Source organism: Lepisma saccharinum, chromosome 11 (assembly GCF_977018435.1).
Source record: "Lepisma saccharinum chromosome 11, izLepSacc3.1, whole genome shotgun sequence".
Classification (NCBI taxonomy): Eukaryota; Metazoa; Arthropoda; class Insecta; order Zygentoma; family Lepismatidae; genus Lepisma; species Lepisma saccharinum.
In genome coordinates this window covers 11,509,768-11,526,256 of record NC_139239.1, presented here as the reverse complement: position 1 = coordinate 11,526,256, position 16,489 = coordinate 11,509,768, and the positions used below count along the sequence as shown (strand labels likewise).

The 16,489-nt window shown below is 38.8% G+C and overlaps 1 protein-coding gene across 6 annotated transcripts in view; it reads left to right on the top strand.

The window, feature by feature from the left end:
• Positions 1-16,489, top strand: part of Nckx30C (solute carrier family 24 member Nckx30C) — a 277,663-nt gene that overhangs the window by 65,333 nt on the left and 195,841 nt on the right. For 4 of the 6 annotated variants that reach the window (XM_083130710.1, XM_083130707.1, XM_083130709.1 and 1 more), the window contains exon 2: positions 6,193-6,216. The exons of the other annotated variants lie outside the window; for them this stretch is intronic. In XM_083130710.1, the coding sequence (XP_082986836.1) occupies positions 6,193-6,216 (24 nt within the window). The remainder of the gene's footprint in view (positions 1-6,192; positions 6,217-16,489) is intronic. 6 annotated transcript variants of the gene reach the window in all.

Below are 16,489 nucleotides of genomic sequence, written 5' to 3'. Positions count from 1 at the left end.
GAAGCGGCCCCGGCTCCCACCCAGCGTCGAATGACATGGGTACCTGGGGGAAACCCTGGGGGGTAAAGGCGGTCAGGGGCGTGATGCTGATCACATCACCCTCACTCACGACCGGATCAAGAAAGTGCTGGGCGTTACCCTCACACCCCCTATACGCTTCATGGCATGGTGCTAAGCACAAGGGAACACTTTACTTTTTTTTTACCTTGTTTGCGCCAGGTAGCTCGGTGCGGTAGGTGAAGGCACGATGGAAAGAAATGGACGAGAATATAGGAGGAAGAGAAGCAAGTGAGAATAACACAACCGTATGACTCACCTGTGTTAAACTTACCTTGGGAGAGAGGTTGTTCAATTCGAATGTCATTCCGAAAGTTTATAAGCCCTTGACGGTCTTTCGGTAATTAAAAGCAGAGTTTGAAAGTATCAGTTACTTTTTGCGAGTAAAGGCATCTGTAACTACATAGTTACTTTTTGAAATGAGTAACTGCAACTATAACTCAATTACTTTTTTCAGGTAACGAATTAATAGAGTGAGATTACTTTCGTAACATCTCTGGCTGTTTTGCATTGGCAGCTTTGGAGCGAGTCATAAGTCCCGGAGCAGCCAATCAACAAACGAGCTGCTAGCGTCATCTCTACCCAGCACCTATCGGTATCCCTGTTGCTCGGGCTCTGGGCTGTTGGTAGGCTCACTAACTGGACTCGCGCGGTCAGCAGGAGTTGTTATGAAAATAATCTGACTCTACTTACTTTTACAGATACTTTTCTGTATGTTTCAACACTATTCAACAAAATTAATGTTTGCTTTAAAAATAGCAATTAAATATCAATCTTTGCAATCATACACTTGTAACAAACAGATGTTTTGCGTGATGTATTTTTTTCAAATAACGGGGTTAATTTGATTCTTCTCCTATATTTTTATCGAGCTCGCTGGTCTAGTCGGTAAGGCGTCTGACTACTAAGTGGGAACGCAGATTTGATTCACGGGGTGGGTAACATAAGATCGGAATTTTTCCTGCCTTGTCCCTGCATACAGTGCTCTTTGGTTCGCTCAGGCTCAAATAAATGGGTACCTGTTGAAAAATTCTGGGGCCGGAGCGTGACATTGATAAAAATAATATATGATTTATTTTTTGAGCAAAGTAACTAAGATTAACTCATTTACTTTTAAAAGTAGTTGTCCAAAGACTGATTGAAAGTAGTTTTACTAGCGATACTAAACGATCACTAGTATCCAGGAACAATATATTGAAATGTAAATTTATCAAGAAGTCCCGGGCTCAATACCCGATGGAGGCACATAGTGGTTATAATCCTATTTTAAACTGTAGACCCAGTCCCGAAAACAAAAACTCAAAATCAAAACTAAGAGCAGAAAGGAGGAATGGTTTTGAAAAAACAAAATCGTTTCTGTCACAACTTAGGCTTAACAACACAATTTACGTCGATTTCGTCCGGTATTTTATAGCACCGAGAGCACGTATGATACTCTGGATAACTAGAATAATCTGTTGAAATCGTTAGGCATTAGGCTGTTGAGGCAATGACCGTTTGTCTCACCTATGCAGGCTGGAGCCTCTCCTAAGAACCAGTATCAACGGCAACACAGAATTTTCTCCTTGCAGGGACGAAATGGCGCCTGTCGATCAACTCCAGCGTGATCGAATTATGCGCAGAGTCTCTCATTGATTGATTCCTTGCTGTTCTCGTCGGTTTGTCGCATTAATATCCTACGGGGATCATGCCCCACTAACCCAGTTATTTTTGCCTTCTCCTCGCGTTAATTAATTCGCATTCCTGGTTACATGCCCAGTGACCTTTGTGAACATAGCTTCATTCTTAATTGGTTGCGTCCAAAAAAGTGGCGTCCCTTTCGCAGAGATTAAGAAACAAGGCGTGTAAATAGATTTATGTCGTAAAATGAAAGTTGTATAATACGAGATGTGGACAATAAGTATGGTTCCTTTACTCGACACCATAGTAACATGATCCACACATTCTCGATTTCGGCTGTATATTGAGATGCAATGATTGCCTGTGGAGCCCGAGTCCACCCAATAATTTGTTGTGGTGTTATTACTATTATTATTAATATTATTATTATTGTATATGTTATCGAGGTGGCCGCGGTGGCTCAGTCGGTAACGCGTCTGACTACCATGCTAAAGGTCCCGGGTTCGATCCCCGGCCGGTTCAAATCCGGGAACTTTTCTAACGTTGGAAGCGGCCCCGGCTCCCACCCAGCGTCGAATAACATGGGTACCTGGGGGAAACCCTGGGGGGTAAAGGCGGTCAGGGGCGTTGTGCTGATCACATCACCCCCACTCACGACCGGATCAAGAAAGTGTGGGGGCGTTACCCCCGCACCCCCTATACGCCTTCATGGCGTGGTGCTAAGCACAGGGGAACACTTTACCTTTTTTTTTGTATATGTTATTGTGATTCGTGGTGGATTGCTTATTGAAATATGTAAATAACATATTTGTCTTTAAGAAATAATTATGGATGCATTATTGGTGTGCAATATTATCATGATGCATGGAAGAGAGAGTTTTTTGTGAATTTATACTCAACTATTTGAGCCCACTCCATGTTTTCCAAAGTTGGCGCCCCCTTGCATGGTAGCTGCCTCTGGCTAGGCGCCACACCGTGGAAACAACAATAGGTCCTTGATTGTTTTGTGCCTACCTATAGAAAAATAGAATTACAAAATAGTAATCGCTTTCCGACTTCTTTAAGTTCTATATATTATCATGTAGGCCGTACATGGCAATCATTTGTTTTTCTAGCCTCAAACCTATTTCATTATTATTCTCAGTTCATAAATTAAGATAAACATAATCAATTCCAATATTTACAAGCACTTTCATTCCGTTCTCATACTTATTGTTTCTATAATCAACGTTTCTAACAGATTCGTCGCGTGCTGCCAACTGTCGGCCATTGTATCTAACATCCTCTCTCTTTTCTCACCATGCAGGCACGTGACAACATAATATGTGCGAATCTACAGAAGATCTTACAACTCCTTCCTTATTTTCTTTTAATTACAGTATCGCATTTATATTTGGGTGGGAAACGTGTGAAATACAAAAGACATAATCTGTTCCATGGCGTAAAAGAACCTGTTTTTTTATCAGTCAGTAGTGAGTTAGGTGGGAGATACTTTTGTGGAACAATAACGTGGCAAAACTATGGTAATGATAGTGGCAGGATTCATACAATGATAGTAAAATAATAACTACATATTGGTTGTCAGTTTTGATCACTCGATTACGTCAAAGGAGATTATTTTGTACTCAGTTTTGACTAAATCGTATCAAGAGTGTACGTATAATTATTTCGTCAAGAATTATAATCCCCTGTCATTGAAAACATACACAAGGTTTGGTGTTCATTTTACTATTATTTAACTGGGGATAAGTAAAGGCCGAATCACACGGAACTGGATTTCCGGTACAAATGCCCTAGTTGGCGCTGGACTGTCTACCTGGCTGGAAATGACTGCCAGGCTGGCTGATAGACTGATTTTGACGACTAGGCTGTGTTCTAATTGCAATTGGCTTTCTCTGCTAGATTCTGTGGAGCAGACATTCAGAGCAAAAGTTTAGCCATGTGAAGGTAATCTGAGTTAGCGAAAGATTCTTGTCTGTGGTTTCCGATTGTTGGTTGTTTTTGTTCGTTGCTCGATGGAAGAAAAAGTAACAGAGATGATGTGCATTCGTGTTAATTAATGCAATTTAATAAAGCGATGACATTAGCCGATAATGAAAATCTTTATAATTACCAGTGACTTAAATGTTTGACACATTTAGTTGAACAATTTTTTTTTTATGAATTAACTCTGCGAATCTCATGTATGAATATACATACCCGAGAAAAGCTCGATTAGCACACTTCGATTATCACATTTTCTTTCGAGCCAATTTCTAGTCCACACTTTTTTTTAATTCTTTTAATTTTATTTTTTTAAACAGCAGTAACTATTCTTCTACAACGTTCTTCAAGTTGCTCGTCCATCTTCTTAGCTTGTCTGCTCTGCTCAATCCCTTGTGGGAACAATAGCATACCCGCCAGTGCGGTAACAAGTATCTTGTGAGGCGAAAACTAGCAGCTGACCCAGTAGAGTGAGATTACTTTCGTAACATCTCTGGGTGTTCTGCATTTGCAGCTTGGAAGCGAGTCAAAAGGTTCGAACCCTCCAATCAAGAAGCGACCAGCTGACGTCATCTCAACCCAGCACCTATCGCTAACTCTCCCGCTCACGCTGTACACTGTTGATAGGCTCGCTTGTTGGACTCACACAGGAAGCTGGAGATGTTTTGAAAGTAATCGGACTATACCTCACAACTAGTCCAAGTCCAACTAGAAAATCCAGCAGGAAATCTAGCCCCGTGTAATTCAGGAATAAATGTATTTCAGTAATTATTCTTGACTGTTTTTCAAAATGCCCGGGAGATTAATTGCGATTTTACACTGGTGGTTATTTACTGATGATAATCAAAAGAAGCGTGTGAAAAATATGAACAAATTTATCCGGATAATTTAAATAATTGCAAAGTGCATGACCGAATTAGTTGAGTAATAGTCTCACGACCCCACCATCAGAAGGTTCGGGTTCGAATCTCAGCCTTGACATGCGCGTCTTTATTAATATTTATTCATCAGTTTCATCTAATCATCATCATCCTCATCGTCGCGATTAGCCTAAAGAGGCAAAAATCGATTTAAACTTGAAAAAATATCAAGTATAAGATAATTAGCCTAACATCGATCCAAAAATTATTGACTCGAATGAATTTCTAATTTATTTACTCATATATAGAGTACTACAGGCAATATTAAATACATCCTAGCACCTCATAATTCAATAGAGACTATATCTGTAACAAATTTAGCTACCAGGCTAACATTTATGTTGTTGGAATGAAAAGCAGAAATACTTGCTTCTGGCATGTTCTTAAGTTTGCCTACTACCTGTATATCCAGGGAGATACATATTAACTTGTGTAAAAGAACCTACCTACCCAATGTCTTTGTAACTGTCTTGTGACTTGTTTGTGAAATGTATTTTCTTTCCTTCGAACTTGAAGTAAAACATTACTAAGTTGTTTAGAGTATTTAAGTGAATTTATACCATGCAATCTCAAATATTTATAGTATTTTGTGATTTGCTAATTCACAAGTATGAGATAGAGTTACTTGTCATTGATTGATTAATTGTTAACAACACCACAGGTATCAAATTAGACCCGCATATAAATGCATATATTGAAACCGTCCAGCTTGCTTCCCATAACCAAATATGATTGGATGATAACGAATTCTGAATCGACAGAATTGTACGTTTGTCGCTTTAATTATTTAATTCACTATGACTGGTATTTTGTGGCTTTTAGTTAATCAATGGTGAAAGGGTAGGACATTCCGGTCTGGAAATAGATGCCTGTGAAACAATATGAAGTGGTAATACACTATTCTTCAGTACTTCTTCACTAATCACTAGAACAGTGTAATTGGATAACTAAATCACACTACATAATGATTTATAGTCTCATATTTGTGAATATTTATTTACACATGTATGCTACTTTTACTGATAACAGAAAATCATGAAAATCTAATGTTTGAGCTTGTGAGTATAATATCACTTTAATAAATTCAACTCCAGTGCTTCATTTACATTCAGTTTTCCATTCATTAAACTCAAAACTCGTTTAAAATCAGCAATAATATTAGTATATTAAATGTACATTGTGTCATTTCCACAGTGATTTAATTAATCATTCTTATCATAAATTTAATCAGAAGTTTGAATTTGTCGAAATTATACAAGACAATAAAAAATAGAACTGTTTAAATTGAACGTGTCGTAATTTAGTTTTTTCTAAAATATATAAATAATATAATTAAGTTTGTTGTGTAAGAAATAAACTTATCTAATAGGATGCTAAATGTAAAAAAGCACCGTACTCAAATCATGATTAGTTCAGTAATACTTGTTTAGAAATGTAGTGGAACGGTAGAACATTTGAAGTGCTTCTTTTTATAGGAGGACGCTGTTGAGACTTAGCTGTCCACCATTATTGTAGATGCCCGCTCGTTCTTTTTAACCTGAGTCAATCTTTACTTGTCTGTCTGTCTATCTGTCCTCACGTTCAACTAAAAAATGTGCTTTTCCGTTTCCAGCACCAGAGTGCAGCACAAACGTTGGTGAGTGTCTTCGCCTTGCTTCCTAGGATTTTTTAAAAATTCGTTTCTTCTTTTTTCTGTCACCTAATGCAAGTTTTTAAAACTTTTTTTCTCTATAGTTGCACGTTTCTGAGAATGCTTGAAAAACTTGGCTTTAAAAGCTTTCCACCGCACAAGAGGAATGTGGTGTTTTTGGAATGCTTCAACATCTGACCTTTTAGTGTAGAGTGTCTTGTTTTCAACCTAACACTAGTTTCGTTTTCTTTCTTTCAGCATGATGGTTGAAAACAACTTTTAAATTCAGTACAAATTTACAAACGAATATTTATTTTTATGTTAATGATAGTTAAGTTTTATATATATATATATATATATATATATATATATATACACTCACACACGTATATATATCGTTATCTAATTTCAGGAGTAAGTTATTTGTGGTATGTTATTGATGTAGAATTAGTTAAATATTTTTCGTTTTCTTCTAAGTGACGTATGCCACATAAATGTATATATACCTAGGTACTTTTATGATATATATTTATATTGTATTTAATTTATTTTAGAATGTTTAAGTTGAATTGTATGTGAAGCTTACAAATGTTTATATGTGTATGATTAAGGTGTACTACAAGCAAAATTTTCAACGTACATTGAGATGTCATCCTAATACAATATTATAATATGGACATGAGTAGGATAGGTTAATCACAGAATGTAATGGGTGTTATAGAATTTTGTGAATTTATTTTTTCTGTCAAGGAGCACAAAATTATAATAATGGCCTTGGATTAAGGATTTATGGAACATTTTTTTTTAAAAAAAATATTTCAGACCTTATGTACTGCTTGCCTTACTTTTGATTGGTAAAGATCAGGAATGACCAAGTGATTGTTCAGAGCTAGTCCTTTCGTTTTCAAATCTGGAAAAAATATTGTGCATTTATAATTGATATCACATATTCTATAATGGTTAAAATAAATTTTGTTAGATGAAAACGGTCACTTGAAACCTAGAATGTACTTAAAGGTGCATTTGTGGCAAATGTTATTGTATTGATGACTGCAAGCGGTAGAAAGTATCGTTTGGTGGATTGAAAGGTAGTGTCAGGTCAGAACCACATACATTATCTTGATTAGTGTGTTCGTCAATATCGATCGACCTGTTGGTGGGTGCAAAGCATGTTGCTGTAAGAGTTAATCGAAGAATGGCATATGTTTCGGCATGTTTGTCCTCCGGTTTCACTTCTGACAGTTTAGGCACGCATGAGATGTCACGGTTTCCGTTGGGTTTCTCTGGTAAAGGGTTAATGAAGCGGTTAATTCGTCCTCAGCACTCCAGCCTGATTTATGTTAAAATCCTCACAAATCGATGGAGAATCGGTGGCATCAGCAGGATCATTCCTTTCGTGGCGGGGGGGGGACTACAGCTTGATCAATCACCCGAGGGCATTCGACTCCTCGTCCAAACTTCAAGGTGACCGCACATTGCTGATGCGACCTTTGGTGCAGTTCAGGTCATTGCAGAAGTTGTTAGAATGTGTTGACTGATTTGATACTCGCTGACAATGAAAAGAATTCATAAAGGACAGGTAAATTGTTCTTCATTTACGCGAATCGGACCAGGTATAAGTTGACTTAGCAATTCAGTTCACTGCAAGTTGTCGTAATAATACAGCAATATCAACAATATGGAACAAGAAAGAGTATTATGTATCAATTTCAGTCACCATTATCCTATAAGAGGTGGAAAACTGACATTAAGTAACAGTGGCGGCTACTGTTGGGGAGCAGTTGCCCCCCCCCTCTCTCAACTTTTGCTACTTTTGACCCCGCATTATGCTAAACCTTATCTATCAATGGAAAGAAAACTGTCCTTGCTCCCCATTTTTTAGTAAGTTGCCCCCCCCACCAGTTTTGGAACCCAATCGCCGCCACTGTTAAGTAACCAATAAAGCAATATCCTCTTCAATATCCCTGCCAATTCGTAGCCTTAATTTGAATCATCCACCAACAAGAGATTGCTACAAATTCGGATACAAGGACCAAAGTCTGCAAAGAAACACAAATAATCTAAAATGCAGAAATATTTCTTCTGATAGACATGCTGCAACTCAGGGTTTGCATCTATCGGGGAAACGAGTTGAACATGTTTCTTCTGTTCTTCCCGCAATCTAGAGAGGCTCAGACAGTGATGTTCGTTCTCAGCAGAGAATTTACCCAGCAACGGAAAATTTGGAGCTGAAAATTACATGAAAGGTTATAAGGGAGAACATTAAAAAATGTGCAAAAAACAGGGAAATTGGACGTCAATACACAATTGCTTATTTTTTTGACTCACGGTTTCTTCTGTTATTCCTCTTATAGTGGGATATAAGCAGGCAGGCAAGGTAATTTACTCGTTACGTATTTTACATAAATTACGCCCGATTTACTAATAACTTACGTCACGTAGAAAACCAGTTTTTTGCGCAGATGTAAAAACTAATCCTTTTCTTAAATTAGTAATATATAAACTACTTTATTTACATTACATTTAAAACATTAATTTTCTTACATATTTCAACAAAAAATCATTTTCACTAACAGATTTTAAAAAATATAACTGTTCTTTCACACATTTTTAAAAAATTGAGAAACCTGTCGATATATACGTCTTGCACTAGCACATACTTGTATTTATAACCTAACATAACGATTAACAATAATTGATGTGGATTGGTTTCAAAGTTTTAGTAACAGCTTCAAATTCCTTTTTATTACGTATTATACACATGCATATAGGCTAATTATGATGTGAATGTGAATATGAAAATTTGTAAAATTCCAATATAAGATCACATACAAATTCGGAAAGAAAGTTTTTAAAGCCTTTTTTTGTTTTCTACCCCTGCGAACTGCCATACATTACAATAACCATAGCAAAAAACCACGCTTTTTAAAATTTTTGTGTTTGATTCTAATTTTGTAATTCCTTTATGTTTCATACGTATTTTACGCGTAATTTACTTTTCATGTAGAAAACTATTTTTAACCGTAATTGCACAACCCGGTATATAAGCGATAAAAATATCATAAAAAGGAAATAAAGTACAAGCACAATATTTTTCCATCCCAATTAAGCATACCGATACTTTTGCATGACACGCCACCATAAAAGTGTTTACAAGGCCAATTTTGATGCAAAATTAGCCTTTATATTCTCCAAAATTCATCCTCCTAGATCAAAATCTCCGGATTAAACCTCAGTATGTGTTTTTTGTATTTATTGTGTTGAAAGAGGGAAGTTTTAGTTCGTAAAGGTTTTTTTCTGAATACGTGAGGGAAATTTCCCTCTGGGCCCAGGAACATTATCGCACTCGGATCCTGAACGCAAGAGCTTCACCGCCCTTGACCCAAATCCCCCTTTGAAAACCGAAGGCAGGACCAACCCTCGAAACGGAGGGAAAACCCGAAGCCCTTTCAGCTGCCGATCTCACCTACAAGGAACAACCGGATGACCTTCTTTTGTCTTCGAGAGCTTCTGCTCCATATTCACCTCGAGCTCTTCCACGCAGTCTTTGCAAAGATGATTTAAGTCTTCAGCTGGATTTTCCCCGCCCTGGATCTTCCCTGCAGCAAATATAGCAATCAGGAACGTTTCCATGGGAACCAAGCATCTGGTTGCCACGACGTCTCCTCGGCAACATGACTACCGGCTATAAATTGACCCCCGCTGCCACGGGGTTCAATCGAGTGACGGTCTCTGCGGTGTATCTTACTTTTAACAGGGTTGGAGGAGAGGAAGTGAACACCGCCGGTTACTAATGGAATTAAAAGAGGATGGGAGAGGGAGGAAGTGAACCTCTGTTGCGTTTCTTAGCACCTCTTTGTTTGTCTAACGAAGCCAACACGTTCCTCTGTTTTCAAGTAGAGCGGACGTGTCAATTCTTGCGCCGGTACCGTCACAGACAAAAGTGAATCGAGAATAAAAGGAAAGAAAATAACCTTTGGGTCAAGGAGCCATCTATCCTAGCAGATATGCAACTGAAAACGCACACCGATTTGGCACGTTGCATAACGTCTTAGGATGTCCCTCTCTCTTCCACGTTTTATTTCGACATTAATTGTTGAATATACGCGTATGAATTATTAGACCAGAGGGACAAAAACGATGGGAGAGATCATTCAATGCTAGAGCAAAAGGTATTTATTCATAAAGTAGGATGGGCAAGTATAAATGTGAACTTGAAGTATGTTTTACAGACATGTACTCACTGACCTTCCCCCTTCCCTTCCTTTCTCTCTCTCTCTCTCTCTCTCTTCTCATCTTGCTTCTCTAACACTGGACATCAAGGCTGTGGCGTCTGGACTTACAGCCAGCATAATCCTCCGTGGGGCTCGTGTTGTGATTGTCCCTTCATCAGTGGCGTCGCATACGGTTCGCATACGAGTGTTCACAATAATGTTTTTGTACTGAATACAGATTTACTCTCTCTCTTGTAACGTCATATTCAATTGAAAAAGTGAGAATAATAGTTCAATTTATTTTCAACAATTTCCCCCAAAATCATGCTATATTTGAAGTAATACAAGAAGGACCTAGGCGAAATTGTCCCTCTCTACCTTAAAATCCGCCAGGTTTAGCGTTTTGTCGCCAAAGTTTGCTGCTATGTAGCACAGACCTTTTCGAGTCCTCCTAGACATGCCTTGTATATGCTGCACTCTGGTGTCGAATGTAAGAAGTATTGTCGCTTGCATCAGTGTTCGCTCAGCGAAGTGAACATCCTCGGGGTATAGTGGCCAACAGCCGCTTGGCTGTCAGCTCTATGCAATACGCACAGCAATTGTGTTCAACGCCCTCTGTGGAACACCGTGGGAGTCAGTGTTACCAACTATCTAAAAAAAAGTTATCAGACGTAAAAGAAGTCGTGTCAGAGTAAATTTTGTGTATAAACTCGTACATCAAACATAGTATATTCTCGAATAAAAATATACGTATGTGTGCATTTTAATATGTACGTAATTTAAGATACATGAGTGTTCACGTGCTCATGCGAACATTATCAGGCAACGCGCCTGCTATTCATTCATCTTATCTTATCACCACTCATCCTCATCTTCGCGATTAGCCAAAAGTGGCAGAAATGCGAAATAAAGTAAACTAAGTCAATCAATCAAACTTTTTGTTTGTCCCTTACTTTCTCTATCGTTCTCTCTTTCTTTTATATCCCCCTTTTCTTTTCTTTTTCCGTTTCTGGACATTTATCTCTTTCTACCACTTTCTCTGTTCGAGTGCACTCTCTCTTTCTCTGTCTGGTCGTGTGTTCTCCTTCTCTCTCTCTGGCTTTTTTACTCTTGCTCCACACTACATTAAATATTTCAATTAATCGAGTTTCTCTTCCGCATTCAATTTCTATATCATTATCTTTTCCTTCCCTACCTCCTCTTTCTCTATTTCGTTCTTCTCTTTTCCTCGTCTCGTATCAACTTTACATAACAAAGGTAACCACCGAAAGTGAAAGGAAAGATAAATTTAATTTCATTCAACAGGCAAACGTAAATATTTATTTACTGAATTGGTTGGGATGGGAAAACGAATTTATTTGAATTAACAATACTAGCTTGGGTAAGATTTTTTTGGTAACTTAAAACAAAAAAATTGTTACCATCTAAATTTGTAATTTTTTAACTTAATTTTGGTGACTGAAAGCAAATATTCACGACCGCTAAAATAATTAGTTTCTGGTGAAAACCCATTTTGATTATCTCCAATTTAAACATCTATTTGATTAAAAGAAAGTCACTTTCATTGCTGAGATTATTTACTCCTGGCTCAGCGTCACGATTAGACAAATGTGGCTAATAAGGAAAGCAGGAAATACAAAAATACAGCCACCAGCAGGAAAAACAGGCAAGATTTATCATCGTGGAGATTCAAAAGCATCACGTTGGCTTGAGATTTGAAGCGTCCAGTGATATTGTTGTTGGTTACGCATATATTACAAAAGGTAACACGAAAGGTACTGAGAGAAGTCGAATTAATGCAGTTCTGGCCACATTAATCCCCGCAAGAGTGGCGAAAATTAGCGAGGAGTTCGCCCTTCCTCCGCGTAACTAGTTCGACGCTCACCTCGGTCTTCCTAACACGCTCCTCTTGTAATTAAAACGAGATGATAAATTGCTTCCTTTGGTAACGACCGCTGATATCTCTCCATGGGAGCATGCCTCGGGGTATCTGGTTCAAGCTCACTGTGAGAGGCAAAGGGGACCACTCCGAGATTAAAATCACTGGGCAGAAAAGGGGGGGGGGGGGTAACACGTGCACACAAGCAAAGAGATAAGTCAGTTCCGTGTCCGAGACGGAGACAAATCACTGTTGAAGTCGGCATTTTTTGGGAACAGAGAGAATTCCAGGGAAGGCAAACACACACACTGTTGTAACTAGGTTTTTTAGGAGGTGAGGTGATCAGGACATTGATATAAAAGATGTCTTTATAAAAGTAGAGACAAAACCGTAATCTCGTTCGACACTTTGGCAACATTCCACATACACCTCACTTAGACATACACCCTTCTTCATTATTTACAGTTTGATCATACATTTTGTTTCGTAAGTGTACGTTTTTCAAGTTTTTACACAAAAATTCTAATCGTGACTTGATCTACAGTTTAAAGTGGAATCTCTATGTCCCTCCACCGGGTATCGAACTCAGGACCACTTGATTACAAGCTGACGTCTTTACCGGGCAGGTCCTTTTCGTAATTGCAAAGTAAATATAGTATCGTCCCTGTGAACCTGTTCAGCGTGATTGCAAACATGTAGGAAAATCAGTTTTTTTTTAATGTTTCGTAGCGCGGAAACTGGCAGTTGAACAGAAGACTTATGTGAAAAATTGTCTGCCTAAGCTGTGAAAGCTTGTGTTGTAACACGCTGTGTTATATATTTTTTATACTGTATATTTTGAAACTTCAGACAAGACCGAGATGTGCTCTTTCAGACCGAGACGAGAACGAAGAAGATGATAACAAAGCTAAACGGAGAACGAGACAGACCTCCTCACACACAAATCTCATCTCGTTTTGATACATCCCCATTGACACACACACACGCGCGCGCATTATTATTATTATTATTATTATTATTATTATTGTTATCATCTTGCGGATACACTTGTGTACATGAAGCCTAGCCTGTTATCTTCAGATTTGGCATTAATATTCTGAAAAATATAGCAATTATATTTTTTCTATATAACTTTTATCGACCTTAAACCAAGCACAATCTGATTGTAAGTGGCAAAGTAAATTACTTACTTACAGACAATAATATTTTTTGAGGGATGGGGAGATTTCAGCGTGGACCAAGCTTGCAGCCCCTCCATTAAAATCTTTCATTGGTAAATTTAACGATTAATTGAATTGGGAATGAATTTCATTACCTACAATTTCTTTTTATGTCGACTAATTGAAGGAAACAATAGCAATGTTTATTAAATCTGACTATTGATTTAATCAGCAATTAATTTGTATTGAGTTTTGAACGAATTCATTTTAACAGCTTTAAAAATTGATAATTTCATTCAATTACGTAGATTTTAATTTGCAAGTTTACGCTTTTCAATTTGAGAGCAAATCGGAAATATAGTTTTTCTTACATTAGTTCTATGCAATTCAGTAATCACTTTTTGAATTGTTGATTGATTTATGCACAGAGAGGGACTGGACCTATAGATTTAAGTGGGATCTTAACCACTGTGGAATGTGCCTCCACCGGGTATCAAACCCGTGACTCCAAGGTGACTACTCTACCACTACGCCATCAGTAATCATTTGTCTTAGGTAAAGTTCCCCGTGCATATAGCACTATACCATAAAGGCACATTTAGGGAATAATGGAGTAGGGCCTCACACATTCTTGATCTCAGCCATTTTGAAGGTTAGCATTTACTCCCCAGGGTTGTCGCCAGATTCCCATTGATTTGAGGCTGTGTGAGCCTCAGAGCCGCTTTATGCGGGTACAAGGAGAAGAATTCCGGCTTTAGATCACCCGCCCCGGGAATCGAACTCGGGTCCCCCGTGTGGCAGTCGGGCGCCCTACCGACTACACTACTTCGGCTCTTATCATTTGTCTTAACGTATGTTTAAGTTCAAAGCTCGTTTCGTGAAAATTTCTGACAGCCTTTTGCCCACATCACACGAAAATTCACAAACTCGGAACAAATTATCATCGGGCACACCTGTGTATTCCACCTTGGACATTCATCCACAAGATCTTCGACTAGAACTTGGAACGTAATGAATTTGTCGTGGATTCAGATCGCAGCTTAGCATTTTCCACCAGATGTCTCCCTCTTCGCAACGAAATGTGCAACGGGGAGCTTGGGATAAAGAAGTAGAAGGTGAATATGGTGTCTCGCTGCCTCCACTTCCGGTGACAACGCAACATTTATTCGGTACAAATGGCTTCAACGGGACCTCCTATAGGATTCTTAAAATTTAGCACCTCTGCGCACGGCACGACTCGGGTCAAGGACTGTTGAGTCTCGGTTCAATACTCCGTCGCTGGATTTCCTAACTCCTTTTTGGCTCCATCTGTATTGGATTCCCATTTGGCCGCAACACGGTGCTCGGCTTGAAAAGAAGACTACGCCATGTGAGTCCCTCTAGAGGAAGGCCATGATCTGATAACTCGACTACATTAAGCTCAGATAATTTACAGCGGTACCAGCGGTTTTCAGTGCTCGTTTGTTTTTATTACTCTCTTAGTAAGATTTTTGGAGGTCTCGGGTTGAAATCCGCGGTCGGTCATGCTGACCGAGACTTTTCTGTGGTTTTCCTCAGCCGAGTGAATGTTGTAATGGTACCTTACACAATCCACAGCTCGTAGAGTCGGCCTCAAATACATGTTAGGGGCTAGAATGACGAAACGATATTTTGTGTAATGTATATCCTCACTTCCATTTTCTTTTGGGGGGGGCTTTGTCCACAACCTTTTCTCCTGCGGTGACGTCCACATTCAGGATGTCCTGATTCAGGATCTCTTTGAAAAGTGTCTCGATTCGGGATGTGTTTATCACAGATTTGATGTCTCAGTGGAATTTGTCCGGATTGAGGATGTCCTTTAATTGCCTAAGGGAAGGGAGAGGGTAAGACCGATTTCTTGAGAATTTCGACCTTTAGGAGCAAGGGGAGATCACAGTCCAAATCACTCTGAAAAGACAAAAGAAGGTTAGGTTAGGTTAGGAATCATATCCTTCGATTGCAACGCGAACCTCGCGTGCACGTGCATGTTCAAGCGGTGGAATGTCTACCCTATGAGTCACTCCCACTCTAGGGTTCCAGTCAAGAAGACATCCTGAGTTAGGAAAACCTCAAATCTTTAGCAAACCGGTTCACAGAACACATCCACAATCGAGACAATTTTCAATGGAATATCCACAGATCCTGAATCAGGACATCCTCAGTGTGGTATAAATCTCTCCTGCTACCTGACCTTTTCCTCCTATCATCCACCACTCTCCTTCCACCTCCCTCTAATACCTTTGCCTCAAACCCACTGTAGATACAAATACGAAATGATAATTACGATTAATCAGTCAAAACAATTTGTAATAAGCCAATATCAATTCATTCACAAATATGAACTCGGCTAATTACTGCACCCACGTTCATTTTTCAACTCACGTTACTGACGCTATATGAGGAAGTTCTTTTGCAGGTATTTTCAATAGAAAACATTATAATACACACACAACGACACAAATACATTAGAAATGTATCAAGTTTAAATGTATAAATGTCTCAATGACACTTCCTAGGCCTCCCCGATGGCGCAGTGGTAATGTCGTCGCCTTGTAATCAAGGGGTCCCGGGTTCGATACTCGGTGGAGGCACATAATGGTTCGTATCCCACTTTAAATTGTAGCTCTAGTTCCGATTAGCCTTACTGTGCATAAAGTGGACTTAAAACGCCAAATCAATCTCTCAATCAATTAATAACACTTCCGCTTCGCTTCATTTCTGTTCCATTAACGGCCCAGTATCAGGGCTTGAACCTCGGTAGTTCTGACGCGTTAATATCAACATAGACAAGTCACGTGAAGAGCTGAAATTAAAGGACCATGTGTAAATTGCATTATGAAGGATTTACCTTGTTCAACTGATGACAACTGCGAAGTTTTAAGCTTCCTTATAAATGGTCATGATTGACCGCGGTCATGATTGACTGCAGATATCAAATTCTAACCTCCCGAATACATTTTTATTTTACTGTTGTCTTATGGCGATTTCTTACCTCTGTAGAATAATAG